The sequence below is a fragment of the Sus scrofa genome, chromosome 14 (genome assembly GCF_000003025.6).
Source record: "Sus scrofa isolate TJ Tabasco breed Duroc chromosome 14, Sscrofa11.1, whole genome shotgun sequence".
Classification (NCBI taxonomy): domain Eukaryota; kingdom Metazoa; phylum Chordata; class Mammalia; order Artiodactyla; family Suidae; genus Sus; species Sus scrofa.
In genome coordinates this window covers 104957001-104980988 of record NC_010456.5, presented here as the reverse complement: position 1 = coordinate 104980988, position 23988 = coordinate 104957001, and the positions used below count along the sequence as shown (strand labels likewise).

General features: G+C 40.9%; 1 protein-coding gene across 3 annotated transcripts; it reads right to left on the bottom strand.

The window, feature by feature from the left end:
- Nucleotides 299-23733, bottom strand: CEP55 (centrosomal protein 55). Of its 3 annotated transcripts, XM_013983572.2 has the most exons (10): nucleotides 23414-23733; nucleotides 22978-23030; nucleotides 21175-21369; nucleotides 18587-18862; nucleotides 15531-15599; nucleotides 6451-6604; nucleotides 4753-5066; nucleotides 3097-3168; nucleotides 2280-2405; nucleotides 299-1462 (listed from the first exon to the last, which is right to left on the bottom strand). In XM_013983572.2, exons 3-10 carry the CDS (start codon nucleotides 21355-21357, stop codon nucleotides 1262-1264), a joined length of 1395 nt encoding a protein of 464 aa, XP_013839026.1. In that variant the 5' UTR covers nucleotides 21358-21369; nucleotides 22978-23030; nucleotides 23414-23733; the 3' UTR covers nucleotides 299-1261. The 3 variants fall into 3 exon arrangements, with proteins under 3 accessions (XP_013839026.1, XP_013839027.1, XP_005671353.1); XM_013983573.2 differs by lacking the exon at nucleotides 22978-23030 and having other exon boundaries at nucleotides 299-1459; XM_005671296.3 differs by lacking the exon at nucleotides 22978-23030 and having other exon boundaries at nucleotides 23414-23732.

The window sequence follows — 23988 nt, the reverse complement described above, 5'->3', positions numbered from 1 at the left end:
ACTCCAATTATGATAATACTTAAGGATATGAGTTTGGAGAGTTCAAAAGGGTTTTCTGGTGGAAAGAAGATGGGCTTTGACGTCAACCTGGATCTTGAAATCCAAGAATGTCTCTCTTTCTTATGTTTTTTATATTATTATGGACAATCTGCTTGAAATTTCTGACTTCATATAGTTTTTGGTTCCATCCTTAACCACTTCACTGTTTTATACTGTGTGTTTATCTGTCACTCCTTGGCACCCCTCTCGGGGTAGAAGTCTTAGAATATTCATTTGTATATATACATTACACATAGCAAAACTTATTAAATAATTTTATTCTTTTCTTCTTTATATTACTAACAGTAGCCCAGTGTTAAGCATTTTTTAAAAAACTGAAGAAATAAAAAATGTTTTGGTTTACTCACACACGTATAAAAATATATGTTCAGATAAGCAAAGATCTGCTCATTACAGTGCCCAGCTTTAGAGTGCCAAAAATAAATAAATAAAACATCTGCAAATCAAAAGAGAGGGCCAGGTGGTTTCGTTAAAATTCATTTTAACAATTTTAGCTAACCAACATGTGCTGATGAAGTTCAAGTTATGGTTACAGCCAGTTAACGTTATAGAAAACATGGTGTGTGGCTACATAAGAGTATTCCTTAAACTGAATCTGCTTTGTGCTTAGAACATAGCTGGGTTTATAATTTCAACAGCAAGCAGAAATAAAGATCAAGAAAGTCCTAACTTTTCTAATAACCACTCTATCATAGGAAGGAGAAAAAATGAAAAAAGTATCACCATCTTTTCACAACAGACATCAAAGTCAGAATTGCAGGTTTACTAAGTGCTTGGATTAAAAAAATACTAATGACACAATAAGATCCCTGGTTAATTACCTTTGATTTTAAAAATCCATAAAACATACAATGTTTGCTTGCTGGTGTAACAGAGTTGACCCACAAGCAATAACCTGAACTGTCTTTTCTCCATCAAGTACTTTACCAGTGCAAATGTCAGTCATCTCAGCATTCAATGCTCTCCACATCACATCATGTCACCAAAGCCTGAAGATGAACTATCTCAGGGAGGTATCACTGCCAAGCAAGATGCAAAGCAGGCAAAAAAAAAAAAAAAAAAAAAAAAAAAAATTCACTCCTATGTCAGAGTCTCAAAGGTAGATAGGCAGTTTCTGATCTGAGGTGAAATAAGTAATTCAAAATGTCCATAAGATACAGTATTGAATCTTTTGACCCCCAAATTGAGAATAATTATATTGCTACTTGGAACAATATTCAACGTGGACAAGCAGATCTCGATGTTCGGTGGCTGGATACTGGATATTGCACTTGGGACATTCCACCAGGCTTTCATTTAGTGCAGCAGTAGGACTTTTTGGTGAGGCAACTTTTCCTCTGTTTTCAGTCTCTCCTTGGAAAGTGACCAATGGTTCTGTGAAGGCAAACTCACGAAACTGCTTCTAAAAAATGAAAGTCAAATGAACACTTCTTTGCATAGAGGGCCTACCTACCATTCAGGGGTTGTAACTGCTCTGTAACTGGAGTTGTAAATACTCCAGTTGTTTCAGTCCTATAGACAGATTTTCTTTTAAAATCTCTGCTCACTAGTATTATGTGCGAACATACAAGGTAGTTATAAATTACTCAAATTATGTAGGAAGTATTAGGGTTGGGTGTTTATATAGATAGGTTTTATTAAAATGCTTAGAGCTAAATGTAAAGGTGGGACAATATATTAACTGTAATAGTCCATTATCCCTAAAATCAGCATTTTTCTCTTTCTTTCTAAATAGAAAAGCGTAGTTTCCAGTTCAGGATCTACAACTGCCCTGCCCGGCCCCTTGCATCACACAGGCCAGGCACTATTTCGTGCCTCTGGAATCACAGTGCCCAGGGTGGGCGGGGGAGGATCACAGGCACTGGTAATGTTGTCATTACCAAGAGGTCCTCCTGTCTAGTGCTCTGGACTGATGCTCAAGGGGCAGCTGCTTCACATGAGGCAGGGGATATGATCTGATTGATCTGAGAAACAGCCATTCTTTTTTTTCTTTTTTGGCAGCACTCGTGGCATAAGGAAGTTTCTGCCAGGGATCGAATCTAAGCCGCAGCTAGGGCAACGCCAGATCCTTAACCCTCTGTGCCACAGCAGGAACTCCAAGAAACTGCCATTCTTTAAGCTGTATCCTCATAGTCTGGGAACTGGTTTGACACATAAATAGAAAGATGGCAGAAAGAAAAAGATGAAAATCAGTTTTAGTTTAACCATTCCAGACTCACCAAGGATTCCAACTGTGTTATTTGATTTCTTGCTTTTCGGAGCTCCTTAAGAATTACATGCAATTGATGCTGCATATTTTGACGGTCAAGTTTTTCATTTTCAAAGTCTAAAGTACATGCCTGTATCTGGAAAAAAATGCCCAGGAAGAGACAATTACAGCTAGTGTATACTGTCTAGTTTTCTTAAGTGAATACTTGCTTTTTTTTTTTTTTTAATTAGCTCAAGAAGCAAACGTGTGTCGTGCCATCAGAGCAAGAATTCCTCTGAGCACAGAGAGATGTTGATAAATGAAGCTTTACCCAAGAAGCAAAGCCAAAGCTCGACGTATTATAAGTGAGTGAGGAGCAGCTTAAGAAGTTGCTGGTTAGAATCTGTCCTCTCCATCCTCCTTTCTGTGGGAAAGGAGGAGAAGGAAAAGAGATGGCTGTTCCCTGGTTGGGAATATACTAAAAACTCTTCTGTTTTTCTTCTGAGAATAACAGTTGTCTCTTTAAGTTCTACTTGAGGTTATCAAGGAGCCCTATTAGGGACATCCTGTCAGAGTAGAAGCCATTTAGGGAAGAATAAAATTTGCTTAGGCAAACATCTACCTGTCAAAAAAACTGCCATATCATCTCAGAGAATCTGGTTTGGCCATAAGACAGTAACAGGGATATACGGCTGGCACAGATAGTCATTTTAAATATTTTAGTTAAAAGTTTTTTAAAACCATTTTTCTTAACTTTTAAATAGTTCTTTGAAGAACAGTGTAAAGATGAGAAAACATTCCATTTTCTAAAAGGCTACAGTGAATTTAGAAGCAACTGCAATGAGTACCTGTTGTTCCAACAGAGCCACCTTTGTTTGTTCCTCTTGCTGCTTCAACAGAGACGTGTAAAGAAATTGGACCTGTAGGATGCAAATAGAACCAACACTGTCACAATGACTTTTTATGGCTTGACCTTGACCTAGGACACACGAGAGGCTCACAAGTTTCATCATATCTCCAACTAGGGCAACACCTGCTCTTCCTGGTGAGTCCTTCCAGCCACAGCTAGACAGCTATCTCTGCAAGCAGTTGAGCAGCACCACCCAGGCTGAGGCTTCCCTCAAGGAAAGACTGATAAAAAACACTAAACTGCACTGGACACACCCACTTTCCTGTAGGTTCTGACAACCACTAATATTTCTGAGTAGACAACGAAGCTGGCAATGCCTTGCCTCCTCAGCCACAGAACTGGAACAAAATTCTCACTTCTGCTTAATCTTTTGTAAATGTCACTGCTCACACCTGTAGGCAGAAGTGAGGTTCATAAGCACTAAGACAAATGGTACAGACTATTTTCTTCCTCTCTCTCAACTTTTAGAGGATTTTAAAAATTACTATTCTAGTAGTTGCAACAACTAACATTTACCTAGCCCTTTAATTTACAAAGCATTTTCACATTCTTTCAGTCGACCTTCACAAAAGTCCTAAGAGGCAAGAAGAGGTTGTTAAATTTTGTGTTGTTAACCTGACACACAAATAACCTGCATGTCAGAGAAGTTAGCTGATTTTCTTAAGGCCACACACCCTCAGCAAGAGACCTGGTGTGGACCCCAATTCATGTTTTTTCCATAATTTCATACTCTGGGGCAACTTTTTTCTTTTTGCTTTTAGGGCCACACCCGAGGCATACGGAGGTTCCCAGGCTAGGGGTCTAATCAGAGCTACAGCTGCCAGCCTATGCCACAGCCACAGCCACAGCCACATCAGATCAAAACCTCGTCTGCAACCTACACCACAGCTCATGGCAATGCCAGATCCTTAACCCACTGAGCGAGACCAGGGATCGAACCTGCCACCTATGGTTACTAGTTGGGTTTGTTAACCACTGAGCCATTACGGGAACTCCCATCCCTGGGCAACTTTTAAATTAATGAGTTTCTGCTGAAGTAGCATTTAATGCTAATAATCCTAACTCAGTAACGCCAATATTACTGAGACATTTTGGATCAAGGAGGATAATGAGAACTTGGATGGTACATGGTGGATTAACTTGAGCACAGCGTCATCACAATTGTGGTGCCAACCTAGGAACCAGCTGGATCCCCTCTTTATTTCCCGTCTTTCGGCTTCTCACACACACCTACCTCCTTCTCACTCAGAGCCTTTGTGTCTACGATTTCCTCCACCAGGAGGGAATTCCCAGTTACTCACCTCACAGATTCTCTCCCCCCATCAGGTCTGTCCAAGTACCATCTCCTCAGTGATGCCTCCACTGGCCCCCAGTTTCCCTTGGTCATATTACCCTGTGTTATCTTCTTTAGTTTCCCAGTTTACTTAGGTATTTGCTTATGGTCTGTGTCCCTTCTAAACATGAACTCCCATGAGGGGGCAGGAACTCGTGTTGTTCCCTGCAGTTCCCAAGTAGTTAAAATACAGTCCCTGACAGTAAGTACCATGAAAAGTGTGAGTTATACACCCTGGAAAACCTTGCTGCTTAGACTCACCTGAGATAAGAGCTCTTCAGATCTCTTCTTCTCTTCTCCCAGTTTTTCCCTGGCAAGATCATTCTCTTCCTTGAGCCTTTGTATTTTCTCTGTTTTATGCCTATCGTCTTCCAGATGTTGTACATCTGCCTTTCTTTGTAAACACAACAGCTGGTTTAAATCTTGCACTTCTTTTTGGGTTTCTTCGTATTTTCTTCGAAATTCACTAAGTTCAAAATTCAACTGAGTTACAGTTTGTCGTTCCACCTCTAGATCCTTTTTTGCATTTACCAAGAGATGGTTGTAATATTTTTGCTTTTCTTCTTGAAGATAACCTATGACAAACAAACCACAGCACAACTCACTTTATAAAATAGATAATTTTTCCTGAAAAAAAATGTAAATGTGTTCCTATGAACAAGATCACATTATTTCCTTACCTTCTGAAATGAAGAGTCAAGAAATAGGGACTATGGTTATATTTAATAGAACAAGATACAGAAGTTCAGGTACATTCCTTGTACATCTGAAGTTACAAAATGAATAAACAGAAAACTAAAAACATTAATATAATTATTCTGAGGGAGGGAAAGTCACTAATGTCTAGAGAAAATAAATCAAAAAATAGGGCCATTAGCTCATTATTTATAGATATGGAGATAATTACCAAAATCAAAACCAGAAACCTTAGAAGCAGCTGCCCTGACGGGAGGAAGAAATAGGGATTAAGATGGGATGGAAAGGTGGAGCAGGGCCTTCTGTACTATTATTAAATTATATTATTAAATTATTTCAACAAGTGCTTATATTACTTTGATAAAACAGAGAAAAAAGCAAGAGCAGGAGAGAGAAAAACAAAAAACATAAACCTATATTACCAAAGAAAAAAACTAGACTTTGGCCATAATGAAAACCCTACCTTTATGTGTAGTAAACTTATAAAGCTTTGAATTATCTCTAGAGACAATCCTTTTCTTTTTTTTTAGCATTAGCTGCATTTTAAATATTCAAATGTGAAGCTCTGAGTGAATGAGCTTGCTGGGTTTTCTTTAGCCTTCTCTTTCTACAATTCAGGCTCCAGTCCCACTAGGGCTGTCAGACATTTAAATGAGTGCTTTTCATGGGGGCTTTCTCTTTTCCTGGCACTTCACCTGGAACTACTGAACCTATTTGTAAAATGAGAATAATGGTCCTTCCTGCCCTACCTCTTACGGTTCTTGTAAAACTCAATGGAGATCAGTTCAGGGAAACAGCAAAGCACTTGGCAAAAAGATAGCATCACTCATAAAAGACTTCACCTCGATTCTAGGGTGAGATTCAAATGACTGAAGAATCATCTATAAAATGTAATCTTTCTCCTGAAATTGATATGAATAAGTACTAAAGGGAAGCAAAGTAAAAAGACAGTCGGTGACAAGGCCAGCACTGGGGGAATTAAAGGTGGAGAAGGGCTTTGAAGGAGGGGAAGGATATACAAGGAGGAGAAAACTTCACATGCCTTCAGAGCTGCAAGCTCCTTTACCCTAGGCCTCATGCCCTCTGGTGCTGGAAATCAAGAGGAAATATAACAGACTGGCTAAAATGGTACTTAATTCAGGGCTAGCAGACCTGCTTTTACTTGACTCTCTAACATATGTGTATACAAATCTAAATTGGATGAATCTCTCCTTGTGAAAATGTCAGGCAGGCCAACCCAAAAGAACATTTGTGTACCAGTACCTTCTGACTCAGTCTTTTTTGTCTGCTGTGGAAGCACATGGGCAGCTGTTTCCGATTTCTGCTGCTCCAACTCAAAGATCTTCGCTAAAAGTCCTTTTACATAGACCTCTCGCTGCTGATCATATACAAGCCACTGCTGATTTTTCTCCAGGGCCTCAAAGTGAAAATGAAAGCAAATCAATAATTTTAAAAGAGCAAACTCTTTTTTTTTTTTTTTTTGTCTTTTCTTTTTGTTGTTGTTATTGTTGCTATCTCTTGGTTCTTGGGCCGCTCCCGCGGCATATGGAGGTTCCCCGGCTAGGGGTTGAATCGGAGCTGTAGCCACCGGCCTACGCCAGAGCCACAGCAACACGGGATCCGAGCCGCGTCTGCAACCTACACCACAGCTCACGGCAACGCCGGATCATTAACCCACTGAGCAAGGGCAGGGACCGAACCCGCAACCTCATGGCTCCTAGTCGGATTCGTTAACCACTGCGCCACGACGGGAACTCCAAAAGAGCAAACTCTTAAAGCAGACAAGGGAGTCCAAGTGATGCAGTCCTTTCCAGTATATAAAACTCTTCAGGCTCATATCACAGAATGATTCTAGGCAACCACTGAATGGCTTCCGACACACAGGTACACTCTAATGGTGCACTCCTTCAGAATACCTAACAACCTGGCAAAGTCACGTTCACACAGGGTTGCGTTCATTTGTCTGCTGGCTTCCTATACACAACTTCCTTTGTGTGTGTGCCCAGATCATTCTCTAAAAACTAGAACGTCTTTGGGGCAGAGGTGGACATTCTCTGCTCAGACAGATGTTCTTTAAGAAAGAGCTGTTTTGCCCAACATAAGGTTCTGCTTGGGAGGTCTCCACGGGGTGGAGAGGTGCTGTCAGATTGGCATCCTGGTCTGACAGTGCCCCTGCCCAATCCTGCCGCCTTTTCTTTTCACAGCTGTCACTTCTCAATAAACTGTTTGCACTGCTAACTCCATCTCAGTGTCTGCCTCCCAGAGAATCACACTTACATTCCATTCTGCCCCCCCCCTTTTTTTTTTTACTTTTTAGGGTTGCACTCGCAGGATATGAAGGTTCCCAGCCTAGGGGTCCAGTCAGAGCTATAGCTGCCGACCTACACCACAGCAACACCAGATCTGAGCCGCATCTGAAATCTATACCACAGCTCACGGCAATGCCAGATCCTTAACCCACTGATCCAGGCCAGGGATCGAACCCACAACCTCATGGCTCCCCTAGTCGGATTCGTTTCTACTGAGGCAGGATGGGCACTCCCTGCCCCCCCTCTTTATCAGCAACTTTCGTCCTATAAAGGACGAATTTTAGAACTCAATTAAAAAATATCAAACTGGGACTACTCACCTGTTTAGGGGCTTATGAACTTAAGCTGTTATCTGTATATACGTCTACATGTTTTAAAAAAATTATTTTACCAACCATCCTGAACTGTGTTTGCTGTTTCTCTCCAATAGACAGTAAACTCCTTGAAATGGCAGACCATGCTTTTCTCACATTTTCTTCCCTTTTTTTTTTTTTTTTTTTTTTTGGTGTGCCCAAGGCATGTGGAAGTTCCTAGGCCAGGGATCAAGCCCAAGCCACACTGGGAGTTCCCATTGTGGCTCAGCGGTAATGAACCTGACTAGGAACCATGAGGTTGTGGGTTCGATCCCTGGCCTTGCTCAGTGGGTTAAGGATCCGGCATTGCCATGACCTGTGGTGTAGGTCACATACATGGCTCAGATCTGGCATTGCTATAGTTGTAGACTAGGCCGGCAGCTGCAGCTCCAATTCAACCCCTAGCCTGTCAACTTCCATATGCTGCAGGTGTGGCCCTTAAAAAAAAAAGCCACAGCAGTGACTTCTGGAGCCACAGCAGTGACAATGCTGGATTCTTTTTTTGTTTTAAACTTTGTATTAGAGTATAATCGATTTATAATGTTGGGCCAATTTCTTTGCAGCAATATGGATGCAACTAGAGGCATAGGTTCAATCCCTGGCCTGACGCATTGGATTAAAGGATCCAGTGTTGCTGTAGTTGTGGCGTACATCGCAGCTGTGGCTCAGGTTCAATCCCTGGCCATATGCCATGAATGCAACTTCCATATGCCATGAATGCAACCATTAAAAAAAAAAAAAAAAAAAAAAAAAAAAGCCTTGAGATCCTTATACTACAGCAACAATATGTAATGAGGTTTTATCTCCTCTCTCTCCTTTCCAATCTAAGTATTCACTCCAAGAGGAAAGGACTGTCCCCCACTCGTGCTATGTTCCTGAGAAACTGGGGAAATAAGACTCAAAGACTATTTGTGTAAAGAGAACATGTGGATACTGAAACTTGATGCCACAAGTGTAACACATTATGGATGAAGGGCCCCAGGAGGCACACACAGGGATGCTAACACTCCTCCGCAATGGCCAAGCTCATTGCTACTGGGCTCTCTGCCCCTGCCACCCATGCTATGACCTATGCCCACAGGAATGCCTGCATGAGCAATGATTCACTGTTAGGTATAGGTAAACCCTGACTGTTGGGGATTTAGAAATCCTCAGATGGAGGGGGATTTCTCCATCAAGAAGTGGGAGAGGAGGGAGTTCCTGTCGTGGTGCAGTAGAAGTGAATCCAACTAGGAACCATGTGGTTTCGGGACTGATCCCTGGCCTCGCTCAGTGGGTTAAGGATCTGGTGTTGCCATGAGCTGTGGTGTAGGGCACAGACGCAGCTCGGCTCTGATGTTGCTGTGGCTGTGGAGTAGGCTCAGTGGGTTAAGGATCTGGTGTTGCCGTGAGCTGTGGTGTAGGGTGCAGACACAGCTCGGCTCTGATGTTGCTGTGGCTGTGGAATAGGCTGGCAGCTGTAGCTCTGATTGGACCCCTAGCCTGGGAACCTCCATATGCCATGAGTATGGCCCTAAAAAAAAAATAAAGAAGTGTGAGAGGAGATGAAGGCCACAACCAAAACTTTGGATTAATTAATGATCACTCAACGTTTTAAGGCAAAATAGCTACTGCTAATAAGTTCAGTTCAACCTCTTCTTTGGTCCCCCAAAGTACTAAAGAGTTTTAATTATATTAATAACTGAGAACTTTTTAAAGCTTCAGGACATAACTTGCTGAAACTGAAGTTATGTTCCCTCAGGCTGTCATTAAAATTGTCCACAATCTGCTGCTTCCCATCTCTTCAGGTCATAGCCTGGCCTTTCCCCTCCTCCTCTGCTGTCTTGTTATCTGCACAACTATGCATAATCTCTGTGCCTCTTCCCTTTGCATAGAGTGCCTGAGAATCCTTTCTGATGTTATCTGCCCACTTAAATCCCATCTTTTCATCAAGTTCTGGCGAGTCCAGGCTTGTCTTTCAAGCCTCCTCACCATAACTGTCCTCATCAAGCCTTTTCTCCTTCATAAACCAAGAGTGATTTTTTCACATCCAATCAATCTATTTGGCATCTTATACTCATGATCTTGATTGCTTCCTGATGCTACTTCTTATCTTAACCAGATCCTGAGCCCTCTGGACAGCTGGGTTTAGGCTTGTTGAGATATTTTCTTTCATAGTTCCCTTCATGTGTATCTGCAGCAAGTGGCTGCCTGATAAGTGTTTGTGAATGAGGATAACACGGAGTGGGAAAACTGGCTGCAAGAACCAACAAGGTCCTGAGAAAGCCTTGTAGCCCCAAATCAGAGTGTGTGAGTGTTCAGGGAAGGAAGGAGAGGACATGAAAGAATCTAGCAGTTCCTCACACACAGTAGAACAATCCATTTAGAGTGACTCACAAAGAATAAAACACTTCCAAAAATCTCTTACTCATTAAGTAATGTATGAAACATAATCAAACACCTTTGTAATGGAACAATCACAACTATTTCTATAATCTTACAAGTGTATAATATGTATCCTTTGTGTTACAATGCATCCCAGACCTGTTGGAATGTATGATTATCAATGACTAAAGTGTGGCAGCCAGGATGTATTACCTTCTTATCCTTGAAGGTTGCCAGAAAGAGATGATACAAACACAGATTTCTTTAAAAAGTTGCATGGTATAACTTTACTGAAGTAAAATATACATACTGGAAAACATTTTTTAAAATGGTCACTTCTTAGAGGTCCCGTTGTGACTCAGTGGTTAACGAATCCGACTAGGAACCATGAGGTTGCGGGTTCGATCCCTGGCCCTGCTCAGTGGGTTGAGGATCTGGCGTTGCCGTGAGCTATGGCGTAGGTTGCAGACATAGCTGGGATCCAGCGTTGCTGTGGCTCTGGCGTAGGCCAGTGGCTACAGCTCCGATTGGACCCCTAGCCTGGGAGCCTCCATATGCCTCGGAAGCGGCCCTCAAAAGGCAAAAAGACAAAAAATAAAATAAAATGTCCAATTCTTTTTTAATCACCCTGCATTTATTGGAGGTACACTGTAAAAGGACGGGCTCCCCTTCCACACCATCTTACTCTAGAAGGGTGAGATGCGATAAGTGGTAAGGAACACGGTGGAAGTTTTTGGTTACATATCAAGGCATCTTCTTTCATGTAGAAATTTCCATCCTTTAAAGATAGAGGCAATTGAGCTCCATGTCCAAAAAGATCTACTTATCTATTTATTTATCTATCTAGAAAGTTCCTCCAACTTTTGCTAAGCTGCTTCCACAAGGAGCCCACAAACTTATGAGCAAAACTTCTAGGTATGGGGCTTAAAGGATTTTCAATGTCTATTCTCTACAGAACTAGGAAATGGGTTGGGAAGACAGAAGCAGCCTATGAAATCAAAGACTTAGTCCAGGGCCCTTCCTCCAGCGACTTTTCTCTCTGTACCTCAAGCAGTTATAACATCCCATCTCCTAATATGGCTTGAGAGTCCATTTATCAAGTGCAGATACTATATAGCCACTTTGTTTTATACAAATTTAGTTCATAAGAGATGTAGTACTATATGACTCAAAAAACACATATATATCCAAATACTTAAAAATTGTGTTAGATGCTAAAGATACCTAATTTTATACCAAATTTAAAATCTGTCCAGGAGTTCCTGTTGTGGCTCAGTGGAAATGTATCCAACTAGTATCCATGAGGATGCAGGCTCAATTGCTGGCCTCACTCAGTGGGTCAGGGATCTGGCATTGCTTTGAGGTGTGATATAGGTCACAGATGTGGCTCAGATCCTGTGTTGCTGTGGCTGTGGTGTAGGCCAGCAGCTGTAGCTCTAATTCAACCCCTAGCCCAGGAACTTCCATATGCCGTGGGTACAGCCCTCAAAAAAAATTTTAAAAGTCCATATTTAAGAAATACAGGAGTTCTCCTGTGGCACAGCAAGTTAAGGATTTGGTGTTGTCACTGCAGCAGCTTAATCCCTAGCCCAGGAACTTCAACACGCCGTGGGTGCAACCCCCTTGCTCCCCGCCAAAAGGAAATGTAAATGTAAATGTCAACGTTGCATGGTCATGAAAATTTTCTTTTTTTAAATGAGTCTGACCATACATTATTTATCAGAAATAAAATTCTATCAAGATGTGAGAGGCAATATTCTAAAAGGCCATATGATGGCGATATTACTTCAATAAAGTAGTAAACAGTTACTCCTGACCTCACTATGCATCTACTCTTCTTTTTATAGAATCAATAATAAATGGATTTGATAGCTATCAGTGAAAGCTGATATGAGTTTTGCACCGTTAGAGTCCTCCTTGCATCAGTTATCTCTTCCAGCTTTGTGTCATCTACACATTTGTCAGACATGCATTTACCATTTTCATCCAAGTTATCAATAAAATTATAAAACAAGAGCACACAAAAGTGAAGCCATGTGGAATGCTTACTAATGCTCTTCCTTCTGCTTTGGCAGGGATCCATTAAATTATTTCTTGGGCAAAAATTTGAATGTAAATTGAAATTGAACCATATTGGAGAGGGAAAAAATGGGCATCAACTGACAAAACTGGAATATGGGTGGCAGATTACATAGAAGTACTGTGTCCATGTTAAATTTATTAAAGTTGCTATCTGTACTGTACTCATGTAAGAGAATATCCTCACTCTTGGGAATATACATTGAAATATACCGGCTTAAAGAGCTGTGGATATATGCAACTCATTTTCAAATGGTTCAGAAAAAAATAGTGTGTGTGCTGGGGGGGTTGGACTGAAAAAGAAAGAGAGTATGAAATTGGGTAAAATGTTAACAATGGTTTGATTTTGGTATATGTGCCATTTTCATTCTTGTAACTTTTGCATATATTTGAATTTTTTTTCCAAATAAAAAGGTAAGCAATAATTATGATTGATTTTACCTAAATTCTATGTTTAAAAATTATATTTTTAAAATTAAGAGCAAGAAACCCCTATTAGGAGTTCTCTTGTGGTGCAGTAAGTTAAGGACCTGGCATCATCACTGCAGGGGCTTGGATTACTGCTATGGTGTGGGTTCAACCCCTAGCCTGGGAACTTCTACATGCCATGGGTACAGCCAAAAAAAAAAGGAAATTCCTATTAAAACTGCCTTTTAGCTATTTGGTTTCAAAGTTACTGGCACTGGAGAATATGCACAGCATTAACTCCATGTAATTACTTCAAAATATCAGCCAGACCTAAATGGTAGCTGAGAAATGATACAGCTTGGCCTTATGACAGGTAAACATAGGTTTTTAGGGCTTATTTTAGCATAACAAATACTGATTCTTAAGATAGGTGGTCAAACTTTTTCAGGACATTTTGTGAAAGCTTGGCAGAAGGCATAGGACTAGAATTGCTGAGCCCTCAAAAACCAAAAAAATGGGACAGTGTGGGCCTGAGGAGTGAGATTTCTCTTTCCCTGCTCTTGAGTCCTCCAACTACAATTCTCCTTCTGGTCTAAAAGATCTGCTGAGGGGTTCCCACTGTGGCACAATAGGTTAAGAATCCAATACAGCAACTCAGGTCACTGCAGAGGTGAGGGTTTGATCCCAGGCCCAGTGCAGTAGGTTAAAGGATCCAGTAAAATCACAGGCTCAGATTCGATCCCTGGCCCAGAAGCTTCCATACGCTGCAGGTGCAGCCGTTAGGGAAAAAAAAAATGCTGAGGCTCCAAATGGATACCCAGAGTTAAGTCACCTCTTGCTCGTGAAGCGTAAGTAAACGGCTCTCAGAGGGTTGTCCTCAGACACCTAGCAGTAGCATCTAGAACTTACTGAAAATGGAGAATCTCAAGTTCTAACCCAGAGCAATCATCATTACATAAAAATAATTTTAGTTGATATTTGAAGCAGGTAGCATTGAGAAGCTAAAGCCTTACATATGAGTTTAAGAAAAAAGCATTGATTTTTAGGTACTTTGCTAAAAGAGACACAGTAAAATTCTAAAAACTTCACAAGATTCCATTTTGTCATTCTGATTTTCTATATGCTAGGGATAGTATACGACATACAAAAAAACTTATTTTGATAGTTCTTTAAGAATTGTGTTTCTTCATTTTAGTTATCTCTAGGGAAATTTTGATAAGGGTACTGTGGTACCCCACTACACAGATGGCTCAACATATTTAAATTCTTTTGAAGATCGAACAAACCTCAAGGTACACCTGCTAGATGAGATAAACAAGAATCTTAAAAGTATACTTAGATCAGGACAGACATGCCAATAATGTTTCTTTAAACTTTTTTTTTAGGCCATGTGGAGATTCTCAGGCTAGGGGTCTAATCAGAGCTACAGCTGCCAGGCTATGCCCCCACCACAGCCACGCCAGATCTGAGTCTTGTCTGCAACCTACACCACAGCTCACAGCAACGCCGGATCCTTAACCCACTGAGCAAGGCCAGGGATCGAACCCCCAACCTCATGGTTCCTAGTCGGATTCATTTCCACTTGGCCACAACAGGAATTCCCAATAATATTTCTGGAATCACAATATCTACCTACTGACCTAATGATTAAATCAAGAATTTAATATTCTGCATATCTAACTTGAAAAAATACACTATGAATAATAATCCTGTGTCCCCAATTTATTTAATTTCCAATGACCCACTAATCCATTTAAGACAAAAGTTGAAATAACAAACAGCTTTAACAAATATCTAAAACAACCTCATATCAAATCCTAGAGAAAAATATTGAGTATACAAAAAATGTGTTTCCTTTTCAAACTATGAAAGCAAATCATGGTTTCAAGGGAATAATTTTACTTTTTGTTTGTTTGTTTTTTGTCTTTTTAGGCTGCACCCTTGGGACATAGAGGTTCCCAGGCTAGGGGTCCAACTGAGCTAAGCAGCCGGCCTTCACCAGAGCCACAGCAGCATGGCATCCGAGCTGCATCTGCAACCTACACCACAGCTCACAGCAACACTGGATCCTTAACCCACTGAGTGAGGCTAGGGATCGAACCCGCATCCTCAAGGATATTAGGTTTGTTAACTGCTGAGCCATGACGGGAACTCCTAAAGGGAATAATTTTAAACTAAAGAGTAAATCTTGCATTATAAATGAGAAAAGAAACGGCAAATTAAGTTATATTAAATAATAAAAGAGTTGGGCAAGTTAGATTTAGGTGGAGGAAGGACGCTAGTGAGATATTCGATAGAAATAGGCGATTTCTAGGCTTTCTAGCCTACAAGAGACCATACTTAGAGGAAGAGGCCCTCCTGCTTGCCTGGAAAGAAACTTTAAGGTAGTAACCTAGAGAGAGTTTCTGTTGTGGCTCAGCGGAAACAAATCCGACTAGTATCCACAAGGAGGCAGTTTGATCCCTGGCCTCACTCAGTGGTTAAGGATCCAGCGTTGCAGTGAGCTGTGGTGTAGGTCATAGACGCAGTTCGGATCCCGTGTTGCTGTGGGAATGGCCGGCAGCTACAGCTCTAATTCAACTCCTAGCCTGGGAACTTCCATATGCCACAGGTGTGGCCTTAAAAAAAAAAAAAAGAATCATTTTGGTGGGGAGTTAAAAAAAAAAAAAAAGGTAGTAACCTAGAGAGATGATCTCAAACCATTCATTTTTCCGTCTCCTCAAAATGTTTTTCCAAGTCATAGCACTAGTGCTGCCAATTTCTATGAAATTTAATAATAAATGAATTATTTCTCTTTAGCCATAACTTAATAAAAGACAAATGAACTTACGTCTTTCAGCTGCACTTCCATTTCATGAATCTCACTCATCGATGGATTGAGGCAACTTGTAGCCACAGTCTGTAAGTAAACCAATATTCATTAACCTCATACATTTAATACTAGAAGTTTCCTCATTACATTTAGTTTCATAATACATACTTCACAGAAGCATCCCAAAATACAGATCAAGTACATGCTGGTGAACCATCATACCAAGAGGCGATGGGTAGCAAAGCAGAATTAAGATGTCCTGGAAGCTTTCTAAGCAGATTGGAAACCTGAGATGTCATATCCCCCCCCCCTTTTTTTTTTGGCTTTTTAGGGCTGCATCTGCGGCATATGGAAGTTCCCAGGCTAGAGGTCAAATTGGAGCTACAGCTACTGGCCTACACCACAGCCACAGCAATGCGGGATCCAAGCCACATCTTTGACCTACACCACAGCTCACAGCAATGTCAGATCCTTAACCCATTGATCAAGGCCAGAAATCAAACCTGAATTCTCATGGATCCTAGTCAGGTTGGTTAACCACAGACCCACAAAAGGAACTTCCCAGAGATGTCATATCTAATTTGATTTCTGAGGTCCTCTGGACCCCAGGATTACCAGAATAGCCTCAGGGCATATGAACAGCCCAGTGGTTTTCACTAGGAGACAAAGCAAAACAACTGGGCTATTTAAATAAAATCTGGAAGATATTAAATTGTCAAATAAAAAACAAAAGTTGTTTTCTAGCATTACATTTGTATTTGCAATAGCATTATTTAGTATTTGTTCATATAGAACTCAAAACATCTCTTTTTTCTTCACTTTCTCATAGAGGGAAAAAAGAGGGAAGTAGATGGTTAGGTATTCAGTCTAGCCAACAAAACTCATAATAAGTTGTATTTCAGTCTTTTAACAGCTATATGGAAAGAAACTTCTGTGAAGGCTGGCAAGGAAGCTCAAAACATTTTTTTTCTTATTCAAAGATGATCTAGACACTCACCCTAGTATAGCTCTTTCTCCCTCTCAATTTAGTCCTTTAGGTGGAAAACTATGACAGAGATAGTTCACCAAATTCCTTTCCTTTTCCCCTGCATACACTGTGGACTACATTTCCCAGCCTTCCCTGTGGTTATTGGGATCATGAGGCTGAATTCTGTCCAATAGAATGTGAGCAGAAGTGAGATATGCTAATTTTAGGCCTAAACCCTACACATTCCCCCAATTCTCCACATGCCCTTTAACCCACAGGTATGTATAGAGGATCTGGTGGAGGAATGCCCCCTGAGGGACGAGGGAGCCACCAGAAGGAAGGACCCTGGATCACTATGGAGTAAAGCCTCCTCCACTCCCACCTGCACTAGGCTGTGACATGAGCAAAAAATAATCATTTGTCATGTAAGACTGAGATTTGGAGATTGGTTGTCAACAGCAGTTAGACATGCTAATTAATACAGAAATTACTAGTGGCTATCCCACACAATTATTACAAGAACACATTATTAAAAACTATCATTTCTACCAAGATTTACATTTCCAGCTTCAAAAGTAGAGAAACTTGGGGGGTCCCTTCGTGGCTCAGTGGAAACAAACCCAACTAGGAACCATGAAGATGTGGGTTCAATCCCCGACCTTGCTCAGTGGGTTAAGGATCCAGCGTTGCCATGAGCTGTGGTGTAGGCCAGCAGCTGTAGCTCCAATTTGACCCCTAACCTGGGAACGTCCACATGCTGTGGGTGTGACCCTAAAAAGCATTTAAAAAAAAAAAAAAAAAAAGTAGAGAAACTAATCCTTGAGCTTTAAGTAAAGGTTCAGTCAACCACTTAGGATCTGACTATAAAGTTTCATGAGTTTCAGCTCTACGGAACTTCCTTAGAAAAGCTTAACTTCTTTGAACTCATCTGTAGAAACACTCAGTTGTCCACCTATGAGAGTACACAACAGAGGTCTGATCAATCTGAATACCCTAAAGGAGAGAGAAAGTATGAAGACATCTAATAATGTTTCAATATTACACCTAAAAGCTACTGATATTAATAGGTGGTATTAATACTTGTATTGTTACTATTATTCAAACATCCAAATATCCAAAAGATTCAAAGCTCTGACCAATAAGAAATCATTTATTTAGCACTTACTATATGCCAGGCACTCTGCTAGGCAATTTACATACATATAACATTTAATCTCCAGTGTTCTTATCCTGATTTTACCACTGTGGAAATTAAGGTTTAAGGAGAGGGGTCTGGTGAATTCTAGCATTGTCTTTAAAGCTAGAAAGGTTAAGGAATTTGTTAAGAATCACATAGCTAGCAAGCAGAAGAACCAAGATCTGAACTCAGATCTGCCTACCTACAAATCCTTGCTATTTCTGCTACTCTAGTGACTCTAAAACAAAAGAAGGGGACAAAAAGCACATGTAGTAGGAAAAGCATACCAGATATTATAATTGAGTATCTCAAATATGAAAAATAACCAAAAAAACAAAGCCTACTGTTTTCATGAAAGAAACTATAAAAAAAAAACTCAACAAAATCTTCCTGGGCTGTTGCAGATACATAGCAGATTCTGTATTCTGAATATTCCTGAGAGCCAAACAATGGGGAGTGGAGGAAGCCATATTACCTATTTTTGCTTACAAAGTACTAGGCTATTTAAAAAAAAAAGGTAATCTGTTAATCTGTTAGTACAGTATGCTGTTTCACCATTTGACAAATGAGTTTTTTTGTTTTTGTTTTTTTGTCTTTTTGCCTTTCCTAGGGCTGCACCTGTGGCATACGGAGGTTCCCAGGCTAGGGGTCTAATTGGAGCTGTAGCTGCCAGCCTACACCACAGCAACTCGGGATCAATCTGAGCCGTGTCTGTGACCTACACCACAGCTCACGGCAATGCCGGATCCTTAACCCACTGAGCGAGGCCAGGGATCAAACCCTCAACCTTATCGTTCCTAGTCGGATTCGTTAACCACTGAGCCATGACGAGAACTCCTAAAAAATGAGTTTTAACAAACTCATTCTTCATAAGAATTACAAACTGCATCAGAAAAGATTTAAAAAACCTGGGTTTAAAGAAATTAGTACCTGTGATAAACGGAGTGTACTGGCTTTGCCTTCAAGTTCAGCAAGTCTTGCAGTTGTAGCAGACAACTGTTTTTTCAATACATCTGTCTCTTCAGACAAGGATTTCAACAGCTGTTCCCTCCTTTCACCTTCCTTCGTTTTCTCTTCCAGCTGTTCAAGCAAAGCAGTAGTACTATATTTGGCCTTCAGCTGGTCTCTGAGTCGCTGTATTTCTTTGTCCTTCTCTGTGAGGCAATAAGCATTCTTCTCCCTCTCAGCTTCAAGGACTCGAATTTTCTAGATATAAACTAAGAAGAATCTTAGAACAAGGCCAGGTCAAACACAAAAGCAAACAGTACACTAGAGCAAGCATTTGAAAAGAGTTTATTATAAATCAGTCAGCATCATACCAGATACAAGGGCCAAAAAGAAGACAAAGCCAAGGTCTCACACTCACAGGGCTCAGAGAGAGGTAATCCCAACACATTAATGCAATATGGTAAGTGCTGTAGTTATATATAAAACAAATGGGACATGGACACAGAAAGGAGAGACAAACGCTGTCAAGAGAGATGAGAGAAAGCTAAAGAAAAGCTGGCTCTCACTTGAGTATCTGCCAATCATTCCTCCATCATGCCAGTGCATTCATTCATTTATTTATTTATTTATTTATTGGTTGAGACCGTAGCATACAAAAGTTCCTAGACCAGGGACTGAACCTGCACCACAGCAGTGACAACACCAGATCCTTAACTGTTAGGCCACCAGGGAACTCCCAGTTCTAATAATCTTAAAGGCTAAAAGTGAGTCACACAAAGAGATCTGTGTTGCCTGATGTTGAAGTAACAGAACTTAAAAATTATAGAACATTACGGCTGGATAAAATTGCATTTATAAACTTGCTTTTTGTTAAATGATTTGGTATCAGATTTAGAAGGTGATCTTCAAAGGAATGTTCGACATTTTCAAGAATTTGAAAGATAAAGAAGGTATGCTTGTTAAATTCCTGCCAATATAAGGGAGAAAGCACTGAGAGAGACGATAGACAAAGTTAGCAGAATGGCTTACATGATAACAAAGGAAAAACAATATAGAACTAAAAACTTGCATTTGGGAGTGTGGGGACGAAGTAGTTGTTCAAATAAAGACAGCAAAATTGAGTTGGACAGTTGTGTAAAAATGATGAGATTTTAGTTGGCTGCAAACTAAGGACAGTAAGATGATATAATTACCAAAAAAAGCCAATTCAATTTTAAGCTTTCAGAGAGTAGACCATCCAGATTAAGGGAAATAATAATACTGTTTCAACCTGTCTTTGCCACAGTGTGCAATACTGGGTACATAATTCAAGAGAGATAAGAACACCCCACAAAGTAATCAGGAAAGTGAGCAGGACGGAAAAAAAAAAAAAAAATTAAAGCTCAAGAATATGGAGTTGATCTACAGGAAAGTAAGAAGCAAGATTTCTTTGGATATCTGAAAAAGTTGTCAACTGGGTAAAAAAATAGACTTGTTCTGTGTAGCCTTTTTTTTTTGCCACACTCAAGGCATGCGGAAGTTCAAGGGCCACAAATCAAATCAACACCACGCTGCAACCCAGACACAGCTGTGACAATGCTGAATTGTTAACCCACTGCACCACCAGGGAACTCCCTGGGTAGCTTTAATGGGTACAATTAGAACGAATGGGTAGAAGTTAACAGGAATTTTAATTTTAACTGATTATAAAGGTGTTTCAACAGCCAGTGCTCATCAGAAGTGGAATGAACTGGAAAGAGATCTCTCAAGGAAGCTATTAGATTCCTTCATCAGATTACAAAATGATCTTGATGATAAGGAGTTCCCCTTGGGGCCCAGAGGAAACGAATCTGACTAGGAACCCAGAGGTTGCAGGTTAGATCCCTGGCCTTCCTCAGCTGGTTAAAGATCCAGCGTTGCCATGAGCTGTGGTGTAGGTCACAGACTAGGCTCGGATTTGATGTGGTTGTGGCGTAGGCCAGCAGCTGAGGCTCTGGTTCAACCCCTAGCCTGGGAACTTCTGTATGACACAGGTGCAGCCCTAAAAAGCAGAAAAAAAAAAAAAAAGAATTGATGATAAATCATTTCTCAGTGCTTGAGTAGGTATTCACCACAATATGTGTTAAACAATAATAAATCATTGTTTTATGATGTGCCTATAAAACAAAATTTAAAGAACTCCAACAATATTATTTAAAACAAGGCATTTATTTTGTAACTATGAACAATAAAAGCACTTTGCAAAATAAATTAAAATCAAATTAATGATTAAATTTTTAAATATTTCCAGTGCTAACAAATTCCTAACTGCTTTACAGACTATGTCATACCAAATTGTAAATCAAGGAAATATAGTTTAATAGAATGCAAAATGCCAACATATATAATGATTTTACCTTAAAAAAATAGCTGAAAACAAAGATTACTTGGAAAGCAACCTATATACATGATAAAATGGCTTTTTAAACATTCACATTAAAATCTAAATCCCAAAGTTGAAAAGATTTGGTTTGTTAAACTAAATTATATGATCATTAAAAAAAATACTTTCTCATCTTCTACAGTAAAGCTTACAATTTAAAGAGTTTTACCTCCAAAAGTCTGTGTCTATCTTTATCAGTCAGTTTTCCTTTCCCACTTGTGATTTCATCCACCGATGTTTTTAAGGCTGCAATTTCTCCCCTAAATCTTTCTAACGCAGTTTCTGATTTGGAGTTACTAGGCTTTGACCCCCATTTACTTTTAATTAACTCTTTGGGACTTCTGGAAGACATCTCTGAAAGTGTCTGTAAAAAATAAAAATACAATTATATTTTATAAATCTGAGTCTACAAGACTTTTTCTAGGTTTGAACAGGTCTAATAACCTATTTGCTAAATACAAGAACCTTTCTATTTAAACAGAAGTGATATAGACAAATCAGCAGGGTATGGGAGCGGGACTCCAGATGGATTCTAGATTGCTAGTAACAATATGTATAGATCTTTAATCTGAGTGGTAGATACATGGGGAGTATTCAGTATGTAAACGTGTACACTTATGTTTATGCAGGACTCTATATGTGTGTCATATGTCAAAAGGAAAGTTTTGTTTTTTTAAAAAATGGAGGGAATAACCAATAGAGGGTTAAACTATTAAATGAAGCCTGAAAGAAGTAGATCACGATCAAAGACATATTTCACCCAGGAATAAAAAGCTAGTGGTAAATAATATAATACTGAGTATATGGACACTGAAACATCATTATCTGATATGATGGTGGTGTGTCCTCTGTTTTAGAAGATAGGCCTAGTTCAGATCTATCTTAGCTGAGAGCGCACAGCAGGCAGAAGTGAGAAGAATCCAATATGAGGCATTTATAGAAAAAAGAGACACAACATTCATGGAATTCAAGAATGACACAAATTAAGAATAAGGATTGGAGTTCCCGTCGTGGTGCAGTGGTTAACGAATCCGACTAGGAACCATGGGGTTGCGGGTTCGGTCCCTGCCCTTGCTCAGTGGGTTAACGATCTGGCGTTGCCGTGAGCTGTGGTGTAGGTCGCAGACGCGGCTCGGATCCCACGTTGCTGTGGCTCTGGCGTAGGCCGGTGGCTATAGCTCCAATTCAACCCCTGGCCTGGGAACCTCCATATACTGCGGGAGCGGCCCAAGAAATAGCAACAACAACAACAACAACAACAACAAAGACAAAAAAAAAAAAAGAATAAGGATTAAGGAGAAGCTTGGTACATCTGTTAACAGTGTTAGATGACATTTTAGAAGCAAACATATACTTTGAACTCTAGGAGCAAAATATATAGCAAAACATACTGTACATATAATAAAAGTAGCTTCAATTAGGGAGCTTAAAAAAGCATTTTTCCAGTTATGGATCCCAAGATAAAATAATGGGGATGTGACTAAGGAATCTAGAGGAATATCAGACTACTCATGTATTCGAAAAATATTGGAGGAGTTCCCATCGTGGCGCAGCAGAAACGAATCCGACTAGGAACCATGAGGTTGCAGGTTCAATCCCTGGCCTTGCTCAGTGGGTTAAGGATCCGGCATTGCCGTGAGCTGTGGTGTAGGTCGCAGATGCTACATCTCCTCCGATTAGATCCCTAGCCTGGTTACCTCCATATGCCGCGGGTGCGGCCCTAAAAAAAAAAAAAAAGACAAAAAACCCCCAAAATATTGGAGAGCCTAACTGACCAGGCAGCATAATAGCTGCAGAAAGCTAGAAATGAAAGAAAAAGAAAGAGAAACACTTCTCTCATGTAATGGAATTTTCAATCTAGCAAAGAAGGCAGGTAATAACAAGAAACAAATACAGATTCTCAAGTTATAAAACGTTATCCAGGAAATGAAAAATACAGTGATAAATGATATCAGTAAAAATAGAGACCTACCTAGACACAGTGGTGGGGAAGGCTTCTCCGTGCATTTGACTTTTAGGGTCATCCTGTACGTACTCAGAGAGCATGAAAAAAACCAGAACTCGGTAAACTGAGGTGAAGAGACCTTCTACCAAAGTCAGTCCTGGATTTTTGCCCATTCTAAGGTGAAAGACTAAGATAACCAGCAAAGAGCACATGGCATCTATTACAAGCCATGTCGTCAAGTGGAGACAAATCTTACAAACCCCTCCTGTAAGACTTCACGTGGGAAGACAGGCAAAGAAAAACTGCAAAAAAAGGAGTACCTTCTTTCTCACCTCCAAATTGAAGATGCTTGTGAAATAGGCATAAAAGTGATTGCTAATTGGCTAAATGCTGTACTACGAAAGGCCTTGGCCAAATCACTAGGGCTCTCGGCACCAGTCTGAAAGATGATTGTAATACCCACCGCAAAGCTCAAAGGAGGGATCGAATTGGCGACGGTCTTGAGGCGCCCAGCCGAGTGCCACGCACGAAGTGAGCGCCAGGGAAAGATAACAGGCCCCCAGACGGATAGAGTCCCAGTAGACGCAACTTCCCGCTAACCCCGCCTCCCTCGCGGTGCCGCCTGGCCCCGGGGCTGCGGGCTCTGGCCACTGCAGCCACGCTCCGCTGTCGTCTCCCCGCAGCCAGCCGGCACCTGAGGCGAAGCTCCGCGCCAGCGTCGGCCAACTCACACCCTCCGCCGCGGGAGCCGCTTCCGGGAGTTTGAATCCCGCGGCTGCGGGGCGGGGCACGTCACTGCCGGCAGGGGCGAGGCCGGCAGGAAGGAGGCGCAGTACGCTCGGCGGGGTCGCGGCTCTCCGATTGGCTGCGGCCTCCGAGGGGCGGGGCCTAGAAGTTGAGTGCGGTCGTGAGGTGGGATGGAGTCAGGGCGGGGGCAGGAGGTAGGGGTGGAGGCTGAGAGGTGGAGCCGACGGCGGAAAAGCATCCTTCGGGACCGCCACCTCATTCTGGGGTTTTCTCGACGTTTTTCTGGGGTCT